Source organism: Mustelus asterias, chromosome 11 (genome assembly GCF_964213995.1).
Source record: "Mustelus asterias chromosome 11, sMusAst1.hap1.1, whole genome shotgun sequence".
NCBI lineage: Eukaryota > Metazoa > Chordata > Chondrichthyes > Carcharhiniformes > Triakidae > Mustelus > Mustelus asterias.
In genome coordinates, this window is record NC_135811.1 from 94912333 (window position 1) to 94933351 (window position 21019).

Genomic DNA, 21019 nt, shown 5'->3' on the forward strand with positions numbered 1-21019 from the left:
CCCCATTTACATACTATGATTCAAATTGGTTTCCATTTTGAATATTACACCACACGACTCGTTAACCCAGACGTGTGTTTTATGTTTGGTTTATAGGAGCATCAGATCTGTGTTTTTTGAAAGTTGGGAGATCATAGGACCATTCAAAATCTGGGGCTTCATAAACCTCCTCCTCATCACACTGCTGATTATGCACATCTACTGGTCCCATCTAATCATCCGCATGGTGTTTAAAGCATTTCATAAAGGAAAGGTAAATATCGAGCTTATCATTTTCAATGGATTACAATTAGGGAACCATTCAGATGGTGTGAAAGTAACAATTTAAGCATGGCTTCATTGAAATTGAAGCAAAACATTGTAGATGCTGGGAATCTGAAATAAAAACTGGAAATGCTCAGCAGGACCGGTGAAATATCACAGATTTGAAATATTAGCCCTGTTTCTCTCTTCACAGATGCTGCCAGACCTGCTGAGTACTTCCAACAGTTTCCATTTTTATTTTCTATGGTCTTGTTGGACCTCCTGAGCTTATTGTTGTTCTCTTTTGAAGGGGAGTCAATGTTTTGGGCTCACAAGTGACATATTGGGGAATGACAGACTTTTAATTCCATTTTTGGCTCCTATTGTCATCCTGTACTCAATTGTGCCAGTGTGAGGTCTTTTCCCCCTCTGGATTGTTAAATATGTTCAAAGCTGAGATGGACAGAGTTTTAATCAATAAAGGAATCGAAAGTTGTGGGGACAAGGTGGGAAGTGGAGTTGAGGATTTTTTGCATCAGATTCGTCACAAACTCATTGAATGGTGGAGCAGACTCGATGGGCCGAATGGCCTGCTTCTGCTCTTGCGTCTTATGGTCTCCTACCCCAGGGCAGCATGTTACAGGTTTGGGTGGGGAGGGGGTGAAATTGCTTGGGAGTGGGCCCTAATTGTCTTGCCCCACACTGAAAACATGCCCAGGAACATGCCTCTAGGTCTCACAGTGAGGTGGCCAAGTAACATTAAGGACCCAAATACGTTAGGAAGTTGGTCAAAACATCCAAACTCATTTCACTCCAATTCACTCATGGGTGGAACTCTCTCCTCTGAGTCAGACGAATGTGAGTTGAAGTTACGCTGCAGGGTACAAGACCATAATCTAGACCAATGCAGTTGCATTTTTGAAGATGTTATCACTGATTTCCCAGTATAGCCATAACTCTACTCTGAAGACCATAAACACAAGTATATCTGACACACAGTGGGTCTAGCCAGACCCTCTTCTCAATGTGAAATGAATATATGCCAGAAATTGCTGACCTCATCCGCCGTTGGGATTCTCCGGTGCCACTGCAGTGAATGGAGTTTTGGCTGAGCGCCAAGTTCTCCATTCCCGCTGGCAGCAGGGCAAGAACGAGTGCGATCAGAGAATCCCATTCCTAGTTTTTCATTTTCCTCAACTGAAACTGTTTACTACTCCAGGGTCATCCAGGAAGGAAAAGACAACTCGAGATTCCCCTCCTCAGTTCTCTCCAGCTACTGCCCAGTTCTAATCTACCTTTACTTTCCGCTGCACCTGAATATGTCAACATTTCCCAACTCTAACCTAAAACTCAAACTTTTAGAATCCCTCTAATCCTGGCTCCTGTCCTTTTCATGGCACCAAGATTTGCCCTGATCAAACTCACAACTGATATTCTCTATGACAGGATCTGTAGTGTGCAATCTGTCAACCTAGTCATCCCTGCAACATTTACCAGGGTCAACGAAGTCATCCTCTTACATTGATTCCCCAGCTACCAAAATCTTAATGTTATTAATTGCTGCTGGCACTCTAGTAATTTTGTTATTCTTTCATGGGATGTTGGCATCATTGGCAAGGCCAGCGTTTATTACTCATCCCTAATTGCCCTTGAACTGAGCAGTTTGCCAGGCCTTTTCTCATGTTGTTGTGGATCTGGAGTCACATGGAGGCCAGATCGGGTAAGGATGGCAGATTTCCTTTCCTAAAAGACATTAGGGAACCAGATGGGTTTTTGCAACAACCAATGATAGTTGTCATGGCCACTGTAGCTTTCTATTAATTGAATTTACCAGCTAGCATGGTAGGATTTTATAGAATCCTACAGTGCAGAAGGAAGCCATTCAGCCCATCAAGTCTGCATCGACCACAATCCCACCCAGGCCCGATCTCCATAACCCCACATATTTACCCTGCTAATCCCCCTGACACAAGGGTCAATTTAGCATGGCCAATCAACCTAACCCGCACATCTTTGGAGTGTGGGAGGAAACCGGAGCACCCGGAGGAAACCCACACAGACACGGGGAGAATGTGCAAACTCCACACAGACAATGACCCAAGGCTGGAATTGAACCCAGATCCCTGGCACTGTGAGGCAGCAGTGCTAACCACTGTGCCACCGTGCTGTGAACACATTTGAACCCATGCCTCCAGAGCAATTGGCCTCCGCCTCTGGATTACTAATCTACTGAGGTTGCCACTACACAACCATCTTCCCCAATTAAAATCAATGATAAAGTTAATGCTAAAATCAATCAAATGTCAGTTTGAAAGCATATGGAGGAACACCTTATAACCTCTGTCAAACCGGCTTCATTAGATTGAAGTCAAGAACATAAGAACTAGGAGCAGGAGTAGGCTATCTCGTCATTGAGCCTGCTTCACCATTTAATAAGATCAAGGCTGATCTTTTCGTGGACTCAGCTCCACTTACCCGCCCACTCACCATAATTTTTAATTCCTTTACTCTTCAAAAGTCTGTCTATCTTTGCCTTAAAAACATTCAACGAGGTAGCCTCAACTGCTTCGCTGGGCAGGAAATTCCACAGTTTCACAACCCTTTGGGTGAAGAAGTTCCTCCTCAAATTAGTCCTAAATCTGTTCCCCCTTTGAGGCTATGCCCCCTAGTTCTAGTTTCACCCGCCAGTGGAAACAATCTCCCTGCTTCTATCTTATCTATCCCCTTCATAATTTTATATGTTTCTAAGTCATCCACTCCAAAGCACAGGTGTGTGAGAACATCTCCTGGAGATGCATTTGCATCTTTTAAACTTAGTATGGTTGGAAGTAATTTTAAAGTTAAAGTTGTGTCACAAGTAGGCTTACATTAACACTGCAATGAAGTTACTGTGAAAATCCCCTGGTTAACACACTCCGGTGCCTGTTCAGGTACACCGAGGGAGAATTTAGCATGGCCAGTGCACCTAACCAGCACATCTTTCAGAATGTGGGAGGAAACCGGAGGAAATCCACGCAGACATGGGGAGAATGTGCAGACTCCGCACAGTCAGTGATCCAAGCTGGCAATCTAACCCGGGTCTCTGGCGCTGTGAGGCAGCAGTGCTAACCACTGTGAATCTCTGCATTCAAAGCTGTGTTACATTAACCCAAAAGTGGGTATAGAGGGATATAGGCCAAATGTGGGCAACTGGGACTAGCTTAGTGGTTAAAAACTGGGCAGCATGGACAAGTTGGGCCAAAGGGCCTGTTTCCATGCTGTAAACCCCTAAGTATGTGTTGTCCTCAAATATGTAGAAAATGGTGCAGAATTTCTTTACCTTGATCAAGAAAGGAATCTTGATTTTAGAGCACCTGTCCCTGAATCGTGGGGCAGAAATCGTGGCTGCCTTTGGTTGAACATCTAAACTGTGATTTTCTTTCTTTTCCTTTAATGATTAGGTGTCGAAAGACGATCGAAGTGATGTGGACAGCAGTTCAGAGGATGAGGATCAACCTGAACAAAATGCCCATGCAAAAACATCGTAACAGCCTTTTATAGTGACTGACCAAGAATTTCCACAGTTTCTCAGGATGCAAGTCGAAAAAGCGAGAGAGACCGGAAGCTTTTTATTTAAAACAAAAACTACCCATGAAAATGTGCATTTGTGTCATAATTGGCTGAAAGTTATTCCTTGTTTACTGTTTACATAAATTTATCAAAACATAATTATGATATTTGCTAGTTCAGAGTATTATAACTGCACTACTAAGGTCCAAATTATGATGAGGCAATCAGGATATTTTGGCATGAGTGGAACTCCTTTGACTTCATTTCTAAAATAAACTTTATAGGCATGCAATTTTTAAACAACACAACTGAGCCTTGTCATTTAACTAAGGTAAAATGGTGTATGTTTTTCATCCTGAAAGGAACTGTTTCAAGACATAACAAATGGTCTTGGTGCCCTACTGCGCTGAGTAGGGCAAGAATATAGCCACGGTTCCCAGCCTGATCACCTTCCCTGACTCCAGCTTGACAATCCATTTGTGTAGACGTTGGATACCAAGGATGTGAAGCCTGTCGTGAGGAGAATAGGCATCTGACACTCGGCCACTTAAACGCATTAATGAAGAGTGATTACCCACTAAACCAAAGTGTGAGCGATGCCTGTGGAACTGTTTTCCAACGTGCCTCACGTCCTTCAGGCAAAGAAAGAAATATGGTTCTACACTTGCAAGAAATATTTTAACATCGCTATCTTGTGGGATTTTTTCCCCCTAGATCTACTGAGCTCATTGGATGCAACAAGTGTTGGTAAAGTAGACAGATTCCTTTACAAGGAATTCAACAACTTCACATGATTAGCTCTACCCCACCTCGACCCCTTTGTTTTCATTTTATTTAGTTTTTAACTATTCTCTACCTTTTATTTATTTCTTGTCTTTATTTATTTTTTCCCCGTGTTATCCCCTTTCCTTACCTTTTCTCTCCCTTTGCTTCTCCTTTTCCCCCCTTTTCTCAATTTTACCTCTCTCCCACCCATCTCCCCCCTCCCCCCACATCTTCATCTGTCACAGCTTACCCTCTGATTTCAGCTTCTCTGCTGTTTGGGCCATTCTCACTTTCTATTCTCTATTATTCTTGATTAATAAGGAGATCAGGGGTTATGGGGAGAATGGGGATGAGAAAAATATCAGCCATGATTGAATGGCGGAGCAGACTCGATGGGCCGAGTGGCCTAAATCTGCTCCTATGTCTTATGGTCTCTATGGACTGCCATTAGCACCCTTTTCCCCTGTTTTCTGTGGCTACGACTCATCTTTCATTCCCTATCCTACAGTATAAATATCTCCCACTTTCTATGCCGTTTAGTTTTGACAAAGGGTCATCTGGACTCGAAACGTCAACTCTTTTCTCTCCTTACAGATGCTGCCAGACCTGCTGAGATTTTTCAGCATTTTTTCTGTTGGTTTCAGATTCCAGCAGTAATTTGCTTTTACCTTTTACAAGGTACCCTGACACGCCGATTTTCTTAAATTCTCTGTACCTGTATGATCGTGTGCCAGAACACCAATAGAAACTTCTCCAAGGTCTTACGTTTGTGTCCCCTTATAAATGTCATGCTTGGCAAGGAGTTAAGGCACTTAAAATAGGGGAAATTGTCCAGTATTTTTTCCACTCTTAAGAACTGTAACATAGTTACAAACTGTCATAAAACAAGAAGCATCACGGCTACAAGAAACAAGTTCTTGAGGCCATAACAAACCTTTAGATTTGTTACTGGGCTGTAAAGGTTCATCAGAGTTATTTTATTCGTATGTAAAACTGAAAATTGTTAGAATAAAAACAAAACTGCTGCAAGTCGCAGGTCGGGTAGCATCTGTTGTAAGTTCATGTCCAAACTTTAAGCTGCTGCTACAGCCGATCACAAATGGTGACAGCATGTATGATTCATACATGTGACAAGACATTGCCTCCTCTCGTGAAGAATGGCTGCTTCCTGGAGGTCTGATGGCATTTGGCATGACACCGGGTCATAGTTTTCAGCAGAGAGGAATGAGATGTTAGAAATATAGATACACCAATAATTCACCAAAGGCAATATTTCAAATGAGCTGTTAGTTGGGTGTATTCTGCATATTTCATTCCACAATATTTTGCCCACATCACAGGTGTGGTCTGAAGTCTGAACGGAGTTTCCAAGTGGGGACTAATTTGAATGCGAAAAGCACGTTGATGTTTATGACTTAGAGTCATTGTTGCAGATTAATATGGTTCCCATCTTGCAAATCATAGGAATTGCAATTGGCCTTTCAGCCTCTTGAGGCTAGTTTGCCAATCAATTGATTCATGGCTGATCTGACTCTCAACCCATTTACTTGTCTTTATCCCTTCATACTCACATCTTAAAAATCTTCATTTAACATCCATTTTGAAAATTTCAATTCATCCAGCACCAATAGCCTTTCGGAGAAGAGAGTCAAATATTTCCTTTGTGTGAAAATATGGTGCAACAAATGTTGGCTTTGCCAGTGACACTCACATTATCAAAGAACATAGACAAAATGCCAGAGTGATGCTTCAGTTCTCCAGAGCCTTGGTCCGATCTCATCTGGAATATCACACTCAATGCGACATACAACAATAAAGATATTGGCCTTAGGAGGACAACAAATATTCCCCAGAACATGGCCTCGTGGTATTATCACTCAATTATTAATGCAGAAACTCAGCTAACGTTCTGGGGACCCGGCTTCGAATCCCATCACAGCAGATGGTTGAATTTGAATTCAATAAAAAATATCTGGAATTAAGAACCTACTGATGACCATGAAACCATTGTCGATTGTCAGAAAAACCCATCTGATTCACTAATGTCCTTTTAGGGAAGGAAATCTGCCATCAGGTAACTTACCTGGATTGGCCTAAATGTGACTCCAGAGCCACAGCAATGCGGTTGACTCTCAACTGCCTTCTGAAATGCCACTCAGTTCAAGGGCAACTTGGGATGGACAATAAATGCTGGCCAGTCAGCGACACCCATGTCTCATGAATGAAAAAAAAACTAGGGCCTAATGGATTGCCAAATGGAATAGCTCTAGTTTTAAGTGCATGCCTCCTTATTCTAGATTTTCCACACAAAGGAAATAGTTTTTCTGAATTTACCCTCTCAAATCCATTCATCATCTTAACCATCTTGATTAGATCACCCCTCAATCTTTGAAACTCAAGGAAACATAAACTATGCTTCTTCAATTGTTTCTTATTTTAACCCTTAAAGCCCCGGTGTTCTGGTGAATCTGTGTTGTCCTCTCGAGGCCAATATCTTTATTGTAGTGCGATGTGTTGAGTGTAATATTCCAGAAGGGGTCGGCTTAGCTCAAGTTGGCTGGACAGCTGTTTTGTGATGCAGAGCAATGCCAACACGATGGGTTCAATTCCCATACCGGCTGAAGTTATTCATGAAGGTCCCACCTTCTCAACCTTGCTCCTTGCCTGGGATGTTGTGTTCCTCAGGTTTGAAAGTTTCAATTCATCCAGCACTGATAGCCAGTCAAAAGTATCAAAGATGAGTAGCCTATGGTCATCTGGGACGATGGTGACTTTACTTTTAATATTCCAAATGAGGTCTGACAAAGGCTCTGTAGAACTGAAGCATCAGTTGCTCACCCTGGCATTTTTTCTAAATTCTTTGACAGAATGTAGGTGTCCCTGGCAAGGCCAGCATTTGTTCCTATCCTTAATTGCCCTTGCACTGAGTGACTTGCTAGACCATTTCAGAGGGCAGTTAAGAATCAACCACATTGTTGTGGGATAAAGACAAAAGTGCTGGAAAAACTCAGCAGGTGTGGCAACATCTGAAAAGAGAAACAGAGTTAATGGCCGGAATTCTATCACCCCGCCCACCATGGAATCAGAGCAGGTGAGATGCGGACAACGGAAATGCAGGTTGACCTTGGGCAGGGTTTTCTGGAGTCATTCGAGCGACGCCGTAAAATCCCGCCCAGTGTTTCAAATCCAATCTGACTCTTCTCCAGAACATTGCTGTGGATCTGTAGTCGCATATAGATCAGACCAGATAAGGATGGCCAATTTTCTTCCCTGAAAGGGCATTAGTGAACCAGATAGGTTTTTGCAACAATCGGTGATAGTTTCATAGTTTTCAATTCCAGAGTTTTATTAATTTAATGAATTCCACCAACTGAAACTTGAGCCTGTGCTCCCAGAGCTTTAGCCTAGGCCTCTGAATTACTAGTCCAGTGACATTACCCATTCCAATCTCCCTTGGGGATAAGGAGCAACATTCCATTAGCCTCATTGATTACTTTTTGTACCTGTGTACAAAATGTTCCAGCCAATTGTTATACATAGATGCCAAAATTGCTTTGCAGATCCAGGTTTTCAAGTCCTCACCATTAAAAAAAGTTAGCGATTTGTCCGGTTGAATGGGTGGTGGGGGGAATGGATTTAACTGCCATGATTAGCAGCAGCTGCACTTCTTCTGGAGAGGTGGTAAAACATTTTGAAATTCTCAGCAGGTCTGGCAACATCTGTAAGGAGAGAAAAGAGCTGCTGTTTCGAGTCCAGATGACCCTTTGTCAAAGCTCCAGTCAAAGCTTTGACAAAGGGTCACCTGGACTTGAAACGTCGGCCATTTTCTCTCCTTACAGATGCTGCCAGACCTGCTGAGATTTTCAAGCATTTTCTCTTTTGGTTTCAGATTCCAGCATCGGCAGTAATTTGCTTTAATCTATTATTTTGAAATTCTGTTGCTTTGATGAATTGTGGAGCATACATTGACTTCTAATTGCTACTTAAAGGACAGCTGCCAACAACATGTTCATCAAAGAACAAAGAACAGTACAGCACAGGAAACAGGCCCTTCGGCTCTCCAAGCCTGTGCCGCTCCTTGGTCCAACTAGACCAGGGCGACACGGTAGCACAGTGGTTAGCTCTGCTGCTTCACAGCTCCAGGGTCCCGGGTTCGATTCCCGGCTTGGGTCACTGTCTGTGTGGAGTTTGCACATTCTCCTCGTGTCTGCGTGGGTTTCCTCCGGGTGCTCCGGTTTCCTCCCACAGTCCAAAGATGTGCGGGTTAGGTTGATTGGCCAGGTTAAAAAAAAAAATTGCCCCTTAGAGTCCTGGGATGCGTAGGTTAGAGGGATTAGCAGGTAAATATATGGGGGTAGGGCCTGGGTGGGATTGTGGTCGGTGCAGACTCGATGGGCCGAATGGCCTCCTTCTGCACTGTAGGGTTTCTATTCTATCAGTATGACTCCAGCTGCAAAAGTAATGAACCTAGTTAAAATTGCTATTATCTCCAAATACATATGTAAAGAGTTAAGGATTGCAATACTGCTCTGCATATGTGCTGCCCCTGTGTGAAAGTTATTGTGTATGAAAATTTCACGGTGCAATGAGTGTCTCCCATTGAGCTGCAAGGTGCAGTGAGCAGTTAAAAATGTATATTAACGAAAAAGAGGTGAGCGTTTTGTTTTGACAGGACATCCCTGAGACTGAGAGACAATTGTGTTCACCAGTTAAAATAAGCATGCTTTCTACAAGTGGAGAGTGTATGAGCCCCCCCTACCCCCCACCCATTCTTATGTACAGCTGGTTACTTTGGGAAGCTGGGTTACTGACAGTGATTAGACGCTGCACTGTAGCATCAGTATACTGTTGCTATGATACGTGTACCACAGAAGCTGGAAAATACATTATTATAGCACCTTTGATGTAGTGTACTGATAGATTCCCTGCAGTGTAGAAGGAGGGCATTTGGCCCAACTGCACCAACTCTCCAACAGAGCATCCTACCCAGGCCTATTCCCATGACCCCACATATTTACCCCGCTAATCTACACGTCCTGGGACACTAAGGGGCAATTTAGTATTGCCCAATTCACCTAACTTGCACACCTTTGGACTGTGGGAGGAAACCAGAGCACCCAGAGGAAACCCACGCAGACACAGGGAAAATGTGCAAACTCCATACAACCACTCAAGGCCGGAATCCCTGGCACTGTGCACCATGCCGTCCATAATAAAAGTATTACCAGACGAAAATGTTAACTCTTTGAGCTACTTAAGGATATTAGGGTCAAGCTTGGTCAAAGAGCAGGGTTTAAGGAGTGTATTAAAGGAGGAGAGAGAGGTGGGAAGGTTTAGGAATGGAATTCCCGAGTTTTCGGACCTAGACAGCTGAAGGCAAAGTCACCTATGTTGAAGGGTGGAGGAAATGAGAGATGACCCAAGTGTCCAGACTTCGAGGAACAGAGTGGTTTGGGCTGAAGAAGGTTGTAGAGATAGGGAGGAGTGAGGCTTTAAAGGCAATGCTTTGTACACAATGGTCACAATCTGGGGCCAGCACGGTGGCACAGTGGTTAGCACAACTGCCTCACAGCACCAGGGACCCGGGTTCAAATCACAGCTTGGGTCACTGTGTGGAGTCTGCGCGTTCTCCCCGTGCCTGTGTGGATTTCCTCTGGGTGCTCCGGTTTCCTCCCACAGTCCGAAAGACGTGCTGGTTAGGTGCATTGGCCATTCTAAATTCTCCCTGGGTACCTGAACAGGCACCGGAGCGTGGCAACTGGGGGATTTTCACAGTAACTTCATTGCAGTGTTAACGTAAGCCTACTTGTGACAATGATAAAACTTTAAACTATTCCTGATACCTTCTGCATTATAATTGAGTTACCCAATAACTTCACTTCCAAGTGCTCCAGTGAGACATTTATTAAAGGTCCTAAACAAATTCAATAAATGTTCTATGAAGGCAGCACTGTGAAATATCAATCTGATTTCCAGCCGAGATAATGTTGACACCGATGATATACAGAATTTAGCTATCATATGCATGGATTAGATAGTGAAATAATTTACCTAATTAACAGTCAGTAGAGCATTAAAGTTCCTCATTGTTATGATTCAAATTCAGGAGGCAGAATAGGTTGGCAAATAATTACCCTAAATACTAATTAAGTTATGTACAGGATTACATGGATTTGTCATTTGTGACTGCCTCTCTAGCCTGTCATTCTGAATGTTTTATCGCCACTATGAAGTGCTGGGTAATTTCCACCACATTGAGCCTTCTAAATAAACATGCCCTGGACTTGGCAGAAAGCTCTACATTTCCCTAGGTCGTTCTCGATGCTTCTCGACGTTGCAAAAGTCGATGACTAGGAAACTAAGGGAAAGAGCGAGCTTGGAGGGCAGTTGTGCAGGGGAGAAATCCGGGGCTGGAGGAGGGGCGGGAGAAACATCGGGAAAGAGCAGCAGGGTTTAAAGGAGAAACATTGCCGAAGGGAGGGATCAGCTAAAAATAGCAGCATCTGTTTCTGCCTCGCACACTGGAACCAGGCACAGTCTCAACAAACTCCCCCAACTTGCCACTGAAGTTTTATTTTTATTTTTCTCTCTCCCTTTAGAAGTTTTGCTGGGAATTTATTGGTCAGCTGACTATGTCGGTTTCAGAAGAAACTGATTACAGGTATGTAACGGGGATGATAATATATTAAAACAATGTATGTCCCAAGACTTACCTATTGTGACTTGTAACAGAGGGTATTGTTACTTTAAATCTACGCGAACCCTCCAAACCAAGTGAATTTTCATTCGTTAGGAGTGACTGCACTCCACCGAAAAGCTTAACAATTCTAGGGTGCCATTTCACCCAATGTAAAGGCTGGTGAAGTTAGTTTGCGTGGGGATTGGAATCTGAATAGCTGGCCCATGAAGTTCTGCATTATGTGACCTTCAAAAGACCTCCCTGTCGCCTTTGTTTCTTTCATTATTCTTTATTCTCATGTTGCCCATCCCTTACTGCCCTCCATTTGCCCGTCTGTAACTGTCCTCCATTTCATAATCAACCAAATTGATGTGGCTCTGGAGTCACATGTAGGCCAGACTGGGTAAGGAAGGCAGATTTCCTTCCCTAGAGGACATTAGTGAACCAGATGGGCTTTTACAACAATCAACAATGGTTTCATGGTCGACATTAGATTTTTAATGCAAATTTACCATCTGCCATGGAGTGATTTGAACCTGGGTCCCCAGGTCTTGCCCTGTGTCTCTGGATTACTAGTCTAGTGACTAGGCTAGTGAGTGGGGAGGCGATGGCCGAGTGGTATTATCGCTAGACTATTAATCCAAAAACTTAGCTAATGTTCTGGGGACCCGGGTTCGAATCCCGCCATGGCAGATAGTGGAATTTGAATTCAATTAAAAATATCCGGAACTAAGAATCTGCTGATGACTACGAAACCATTGTCGATTGTCAGAAAACCCCATCTAGTTCACTAATGTCCTTTTAGGGAAGGAAATCTGCCGTCCTTACCTGGCCTGGCCTACATGTGACTCCAGAGCCACAGCAATGTGGTTGACTCTCAACTGTCCTCTGAAATGGCCTAGCAAGCCACTCAGTTTAAGGGCAACTGGGGATGGGCAATAAATGCTGGTCAACCAGTGACGCCCTTGTCCCACGGATGAAAAAAAATCCCACTGCGCCACTGCCTTCCCGAATGGTGAATGTGAAGGTGCTGGGTACTGAGGGAGGCGGTAGACATTTTGATCTTTGATTTTTCTCTGGGTTGTGTACTCCAAATCCAATATCTCTGTGAGGATTGGTGCCTACAAGGTGATGTCTGGCAGTTGGCAATTGAAACCATGTAGTTCTTGTTGGAAGATACTGGGTGAGGTTGTGCTTGCTGGAGGAATTGAATGGGGGTCATTACAGGACGGAGAAAGATGGGTTTAGAGTACCTGTGCCCAAATGTTCTGAGCATGGCTACTGAAGTTGTTGAGCTGCAGGCCCAAATCGCCACATGGGATGAACATAAAACATAAGAACATAGAAGTTAAGCTAACCGGCCTATAGTTACCTGCCTTTTGTCTACCTCCTTTTTTAAACAGTGGCATCACATTTGCTGTTTTCCAATCTGCGGGAACCACCCCAGAGTATAAAAGCTGGAGTCTGATGATGCAGCTGTATAGAACGCTGGTTAGGCCACATTTGGAGTACTGCATCCAGTTCTGGTCGCCGCACTACCAGAAGGACGTGGAGGCATTGGAGAGAGTGCAGAGAAGGTTTACCAGGATGTTGCCTGGTATGGAGGGTCTTAGCTATGAGGAGAGATTGGGTAGACTGGGGTTGTTCTCCTTGGAAAGACGGAGAATGAGGGGAGATCTAATAGAGGTATACAAGATTATGAAGGGTATAGATAGGGTGAACAGTGGGAAGCTTTTTCCCAGGTCGGAGGTGACGATCACGAGGGGTCACGGGCTCAAGCTGAGAGGGGCGAAGTATAACTCAGACATCAGAGGGACGTTTTTTACACAGAGGGTGGTGGGGGCCTGGAATGCGCTGCCAAGTAGGGTGGTGGAGGCAGGCACGCTGACATCGTTTAAGACTTACCTGGATAGTCACATGAGCAGCCTGGGAATGGAGGGATACAAACGATTGGTCTAGTTGGACCAAGGAGCGGCACAGGCTTGGAGGGCCGAAGGGCCTGTTTCCTGTGCTGTACTGTTCTTTGTTCTTTGAGTCCAGCGAATTTTGGTAAATTACCACTAGTGCATTTGCTATTTCTCCCACCATCTCTTTTAGTACCCTGGGATGCATTCCATCAGGACCAGGAGACTCGTCTACCTTTAGCCCCATTAACTTGCCCAACACTACCTCTTTTGTGATAATGATAGTTTCTAGGTTCTCACCTGCCATAGCCTTCCTGTCATCCATTTTTGGCATGTTATTTGTGTCTTCCACTGTGAAGACTGACACAAAATACCTGTTCAATGCCTCAGCCATTTTCTCATTTCCAGTTATTACATCCCCCTTCTCGTCCTCTAAAGGACCAATGTTCACTTTCGACACTCTTTTTCATTTTATATATTTGTAGAAACTTTTGCTATCTGTTTTTATATTCTGAGCCAGTTTACTCTCATAATCCATCTTACCTTTCTTTATAGCTTTTTTCGAGGCTTTCTGCTGACCTTTAAAGATTTCTCAATCCTCTCTGTTCCCACTAATCTTTGCCACTTTGTATGCATTTTCTTTCAATTTGATACCCTCCTTTATTTCCTTAGATATCCATGGCGGATTATCTCTTTTTCTACAGTCCTTCCTTATCACAGGTATATACTTTTGCTGAGCACTGTGAAAGATCGCTTTGAAGGTCTCTATTGTTCCTCAATTGTCCCACCATAAAGTTTTTGCTCCCAGTCTACCTTAGCCAACTCCTCCCTCATCCCTTTATAGTCGCTTGAAGATTAAAGCAGCTGAAACAGAGACCTGTAGAGAAAGGATATTTGATATTTCTGGTTGTAATGTACTTAAGGAAAGATAGGGGAGGAGAAAATGGAGGAGAGGGGGACACTATTAATTGAAGATACTATTACAGCACTTGAGGATAGAAAGACAGAATCTATTTGGTGGGAATTATAGAATCACAGAGGATTCTTGAAATCATAGAAACCCTACAGTGCAGAAACAGGCCATTCGGCCCATTGAGTCTTCACCGACCACAATCCCACCCAGGCCCTACCCCCATATCCCTACACATTTACCCGCTAATCCCTCTAACCTACACATCTCAGGACACTAAAGGGCAATTTTAGCATGGCCAATCAACCTAACCCGCACATCTTTGGACTGTGGGAGGAAACCGGAGCACCCGGAGGAAACCCACGCAGGCACGAGGAGAATGTGCAAACTCCACACAGACAGTGACCCAAGCCGGGAATCGAACCCAGGTCTCTGGAGCTGTGAGGCAGCAGTGCTAACCACTATGCTACCGTGCCGCACCGTTCCATATAATAGGAAAATATATCTCAAACTTTATAATTTACCATTTTTTAAATTGACTTTCTGTGGAACCAAAAAAGATGGCTGCTATAAGTCACATGACCACAGGGGTGGCCCTTTTTCTGGGAACCACTCCCAGGAGTTACAAGAACAAAATAATTATTTTCTCAGCTGGTGGGTACCTCACACATCATTGCACAAAACCCTTGTAATCGTGAAAACAAAGAGACTCGTACATCAAAACACATTAGGCCTGCAGAGCTGCTGACAGACTCTTATCACACCTGGGACTGTCTAGGCCCATTTGAAAAGGGAACCAAGGGGAACATCTGGTAAGCTCACCTTGCTAGCAGAGTCAGTGGGGCTGCGTAGATAATGGCTTCCCGACATCAGACCCTTAATATGGATGGTAACTCTTTCAACAACTAACAACTGGGACATTTTCAATCCTGAAATCAAAGACAGTACCAGACACTATATAAACATCCCTTTTGGAAGAAAGGTGAAAGATGACATGACTTGGCTGACAATGTTGAAATCTCTATATGTCTTTGAGAACTGGAAAATCCTTAGTCTGCTGTTTAGCATCAACTGGCTGAACAAGCGGTTGGTTACAATTCCTCAACTCCTCCAAGCCTGTCTCTGCTGGAAGATTTCCTACCATCAGCTGCCAAACTGACCCAGTCTCTGTGTACCTACTTCATTTGTGTTGTACACACCAACTGCAAAGTGAATCCTACAAACCCTGCCTTCAGCCGGCTGAAATTGAAGTCTGACAGGAAAGAATTCCTCTTTGGACTTTGACTCTGGAAATCACATAAACTAATATTCTTTTCTGTGGTCCCTGTACTGTTAATACCTCTAGTTGTAAAATTCCTTTTTCTATCCCTCCTCCTTTACTGTGTGTTTGATAGTGTGTGTGTGTAATGGAGTGGGGAGTTGCGAACACTCCTCCCCCAGCTTTTGAATATGAAGTGAACTAACCTTCTGCGTTTCCCATGACACAAACTTGCTGCAAATTATTAGTGAATTGGACCGTGCAAACCGAGGGATTGGGACACCATGCCACCACATACAGGAAATCAGAGCAGTTTGCGTAACTCTCTCCTGTTTGTAATAGGAGCCATTATTTTGCAGGGCGTATACTTGTGTTTGTCTCTTTAAGACAGTACAGCAGAAGTGAGTCTCTTGACTTGAGGGAACAGCAGAAACTCAGAGCGAGTGATCACACCAGAGGGTGGAGTCCTTTCTGAGGCAGAATCATTGAGCAGCCATGAAGTAAGCATGGAAGGACTGGAGCTGTGCTCCAGGGCAGCCAAGGGCTGCCAACTCCTGTACCTAAGTTTTTCTTATCTATAAATACCTTCCTTGTTCTTAAAGAAGTGTGACACCTCTCTTGACAATCCCAGAAGGCGGTCACATAATAATACCATACACCACCAGACAATTAGAAGGAGACAGAGGAGGCAAAGTGCAGAAAGATGTAGTAACTTTAAAGTGCTAACAACAGGGATAATAACCTCAGTTTCTCAACCTATCCATGTAACTGAAGTCCCATTTCCTGGGAATCATTCTAGTAAATCTTTTCTGTATCACTCCCAAAGCCTTCATATCCTCTCAAAAATATGGTGTCCATGGTTTAGCACAGTACTCCAGCTGAGGCTGAACCTATAAATAATGAAAGGCAGTATTTGATTAACTTGGTTGAGTTCTTTGGTGAAATAATGGAGTGGGTTGATGAGGTTGGCACGTTTGATATTGTTTATTTGAACTGCAGCCATTTAGTGACTGGCTCGCCACCCTAGAGGACACTCAGCCTGCCAATCAGGCTGGGCATCTGGACAGGGAACCTATTTCTGATGCCAGAGGCACATTCCACAGTTAAAGCTTCATAGCATGTGGGGAGCCCGCATTGCAAGTTCTCTGTAACTCCCTGACAGAGTTGCTTCCTGTAAGCCAGGTTAGTAAAAACTCTCTGCCCAGAAGAGTTCAAAAGCAAGGAAGGAACCTTTATAAAACTTTGGTTAGGGCCCAACTGGAATACTGTCGTCAATTTTGGATACCACACCTTTATAAAGATGCCAAGGGGTAGAATTCTCTCATCCGGCAGAGAAGGTTAAGGGAAGATTTAATAGAAGAAATCAATATAATGAAGGGTTAATTAAGAATAAATATGGAGAAAATTGGTTCCAGTGGCAGACAGGTTGGTAACCAAATGATAGAGATTAAAGGTAGTTGGCAAAGGAACCAGAGGTGAAATAAAGAACATCTTTTATGCAGCAAGTTATTGTGATCTGCCTGAAAGAGTGGCAGAATCAGAGTCAATAATAACTTTCAAAAGAATTACAGTGATTCTAAGCTGAATGGGAAGAATGCCAGTGGCTGGTAACAAGACTACACCTCCACCTCACTTCAGTTAATTAGGCTGGCTCATAAATCATAGAATGATAGGGCACAGAAGAAGGCCATTTGGCCCATCAAGCCTGCACAGACTCTCTGACAGAGTATTCTACCCAGGCCCTCTCCCCCACCCTATCCCTGTAACCCCATGTATTTACCCTGCTAATCTCCCTAACCCCTACAGATCTTGGGACACTAGGAGGCAATTTACCATGGCCAATCCACCTAAAGTGCACATCTTTGGACTGTGGGAGAAAACTGGAGCATTCAAAGGAAACCCACGCAGACATGGGAAGAATGTGCAAACTCCACACAAACGGTCACCCAAGGCCAGAATTGAACCGGGTCCCCGGCGCTGTGGGGCAGCAGTGCCACTGTGCCACCCCAAGAATTAGATAAATCCTTGAAGGTGAAAATCTTATAGGGAAATGGGGAAAGAGCAAGAAAATGGCACAAATTGGGTAGGTCTTACAAAGAGCAGGCACAGACATGATGGGCCAAATGACCTTCTTCTGTGCCCTATCATTCTATGATTTATGAGCCAGCCTAATTAACTGAAGTGAGGTGGAGGGGTAGTCTTGTTACCAACCACTGGGATTCTTCCTGTTCAGCTTCAGATAATCTTTCAAGCCAATGTTTGCATAGTTCTAACTGACAAGTCAGTGGGAGTCATAGCAGTGCATTGAGATGATACACTGTATTGCTTAAGCTGACTAAAGCTATTGTGATTCTAAACCTCAACAGCCTGCATTTCTCTGCATATTCCTAATGTCCAAATTCAGCCAACATATGTGCAGATGCTCTAAGCTTGAGTAAATAGTGTTTATCATTACAGGAAACATGTATTCCATTTAAAGTAAAGAAAAACTTCACTTCAATAGACTGCAGAATAATTTGCAGATTCCTATATAAAAAAAAGTTCTCTTTTACTCTGTGGGGTTTTATTGTTATTTTTTCCAATTCACCCGTGCTTGTGCAGGTCCAGACACACAAAACATTCCAGAATGCAAACTGGGAGGGTAATTGTTGAGGGCAATTTGTATGTGGTTCCTTGAAGGTCTGACTTTATAATATCACAAAGAAGGAGCAACATGACTTTGTTGTTGTTTGTGACAGCTTTTTGATTGCATTTTGTCACACCTCGTGTCTACAGAGTTCATATATTTTAATTGTAATTTGTATTGTAAGAAGGGGAATCCAGACATTGATCTGTAATTTGAAATTTAATGTAATTTATTGACCAGCAATTGACCTGAGCAACTTACAACCAAATGTCATTATCTAGATTCCCACAGGGAATGCTTGGGGACTGGCAAAAGGCTAATGTAACACCCCTGTTTAAGAAGGGAGGGAGGCAGAAGATGGGAAATTATAGGCCAGCTGGCCTGCCCTCAGTCATGGCTAAGATCTTGGAGTCCATTATTAAGGATGAAATTGCGGAGTACTTGGAAATGCATGGTGAAATATGGCTGTCAGCATGACTTCGTCAAAGGGAGGTCATGTCTGACAAATCTGTTCGAATTCTTTGAGGAGGTAACAAAGAAGTTAGACAAAGGAGAGCCAGTGGACGTGATTTATTTGGATTTCCAGAAAGCCTTTGACAAGGTGCCTTACAGGAGGCTGCTAAATAAGCTAAGAGCCAATGGTGTTAGAGGCAAGGTACTGGCATGGATAGAAGATTGGCTGACAGACAGAAGGCTGAGAGTGGGGATAAGGGGGTCCTTTTCAGGATGGCAACCGGTAACTAGTGGTGTTCCACAGCGGTCAGTGTTGGGACCACAACTTTTCACTATATACATTAATGATCTGGAAGATGGAACTGAGGGCCTGGTTGCTAAATTTGTGGATGATACAAAGATATGTTTAGGGACAGGCAGTGTTGAGGAAGTGGGGAGGATGCAGAATGTCTTGGACAGGCTAGGTGAGTGGGAAAAGAAGTTGCAGATAGTATACAATGTGGGAAAGTGTGAGGTTATGCATATTGGTAGGAAGAATAGAGGTGTAGATTATTTTCTAAATGGGGAAAGGTTTCGGAAATCTGAAGCACAAAGGGACTTGGGAGTCCTGGTTCAGGATTCTCTTAAGGTTAACATGCAGGTTTAGTTGGCAGTTAGGAAGGCAAATTCAATGTTAGCATTCATTTCTAGATGGCTAGAATACAAGAGCAGGGACGTACTGCTGAGGCTGTATAAGGCTCTGGTCAGACTCCATTGGAATATTGTGAGCAGTTTTGGGTCCCATACCTAAGGAAGGATATGCTGGCCTTGGAGGGGGTCCAGACGAGGTTCACAAGAATGATCCCAGGAATGAAGGATTTGTCATATGAGGAGCGGTTGAGGAGTCTGGGTCTATGCTCGATGGAGTTTAGAAGGATGAGGGGGTATTTAATTGAAAGTTACAGAATACTGAGAGGCGTAGATAGAGTGGATGTGGCGAGGATGTTTCCACTAGTGGGAGAGACTAGAACTCGAGGACATCCCAGAGTGAAGGGACGCTCCTTTAAAACTGAGATGAGGAGGATTTTCTTCAGGCAGAGGGTGGTGAATCTGTGGAACTCATTGCCATAGAGGGCTGTGGGGGCCAGGTCTTTGAGTGTCTTTATGACAGAGATAGATAGGTTCTTGATCAATAGGAGGATCAAGGGTTACGGGGAGAAGGCAGGAGAATGGGGATGAGATTCATATCAGCCATGATTGAATGGAGGAGTGGACTCAATGGACTGAATGGCCTAATTCTGCACCTATACCTGATAGTCTGATGATCTACTAATGTTAAAATACAGTTCCACATAACTGTTGATCTTGGCACCTATATATAAACTTTTGAGTCGTCCCATCAGATTTGTAAGCCCAAATAACTGACTGCCATTTGTAATGACTTTGTTAATCTAAAAAGTAAACCCAACTCCATTTATTTAAACACATTTGCTTTCAGTATTTGCTCTTTTTCAAATTTATCTCATAACATTTTCCTGATACCTATACATATGGAATGTGAAGTGTAACTTGTGGCTATAAAGAGTCCACAATTTTGGTGTGATGCCAAGATTTGCTTCCCATACTAAATAGCAACTGAACACATTCTAATACTATTGGCGAGATTTCACTGCCTCGCTCATCCCGAAATTATAAAATCACGCCCGAGGTTAATGGACCTTTCCATGGTCCTCCTCTCACCTGTTCCAATTGCAGTGGCGGATGGGACGGTATAATTCTAGCCAGTAACTTTTAAGTAAGTTTTCAAGGTGTTCTCACTCAAATTTTATACCATCAAAATGTAATGATACAATACATAGCATAAATGATTGTTTGGTATGTTCATGTTTCCTCTGTTTTGGCTGCTGACCAGTTCATATCATACGATCACGTAATTATGGGGTGGCAGCCTCTATAATATAATGTTTGACATTTCTTTTGCCATCGTAAGGGTCGATTAGCTCATTTGGCTGGACAGCTGGTTTGTGATGCAGAGCAGCGCCAAAAGCACGGGTTCAATTCCTGTACCAGCAGAGGTTATTCATGAGGGCCCTGCCTTCTCAACCTTGCCCCTACCCTGCGGTATGGCGATCCTCAGGTTAAATCACCACCAACCTATGGTCATCTGGGACTAGGGTGACTCTACATTTACCTAATTGTGTCAAAACAATGTTAAGGGCCCACTTCATGTTTAAAACTTTATTTATTATTGTCACAAGTAGGCTGACATCAACACTGCAATGAAGTTACTGTGAAAATCCCCGAGTCGCCACACTCCGGCGCCTGTTCGGGTACACTGAGGGAGAATTTAGCGTGGCCAATGCACCTAACCAGCTGATGCACTATCAACACCCAGAGACGGAATCTGGAATAATAGGCTTTTATTAACTATAAAAGGGAACTAACTCTACAGTAAACTCTAACCGAGGGACCGGACCAGAATGAGGCGAAGGGGAGGAGCAGCCACCTTTATACCCCAGTGAACAGGGGAGGAGCCTCAGGCAGCACCGGTAGGGGTGTGTCCAGTCATCAGAACATAACAGTGGTTATCAGGACATAACAGTGGTTTACCACACCAGCATGTCTTTCGGACTGTGGGAGGAAACCAGAGCAC

General features: G+C 43.6%; 2 protein-coding genes across 3 annotated transcripts in view; both read left to right on the forward strand.

Annotated features, from left to right (window-relative positions):
- The window catches only part of LOC144500683 (ceramide synthase 6-like), a 48138-nt gene extending 42538 nt beyond the window's left edge, over positions 1-5600 (forward strand). Inside the window, exons 9-10 of one of the 2 annotated variants that reach the window (XM_078223994.1) lie at positions 97-253; positions 3684-5596. In XM_078223994.1, the coding sequence (XP_078080120.1) occupies positions 97-253; positions 3684-3770 (244 nt within the window). In that variant the 3' untranslated portion in view covers positions 3771-5596. Of the gene's footprint in view, positions 1-96; positions 254-3683 lie in introns of both variants that reach the window. The other variant, XM_078223995.1, reaches the window with a different exon arrangement.
- Positions 5601-10923: 5323 nt separating this feature from the next.
- Positions 10924-21019, forward strand: part of aarsd1 (alanyl-tRNA synthetase domain containing 1) — a 78989-nt gene continuing 68893 nt past the window's right edge. Inside the window, exon 1 of the mRNA XM_078224012.1 lies at positions 10924-11218. Within this exon, the coding sequence (XP_078080138.1) occupies positions 11190-11218 (29 nt within the window). The 5' untranslated portion in view covers positions 10924-11189. The remainder of the gene's footprint in view (positions 11219-21019) is intronic.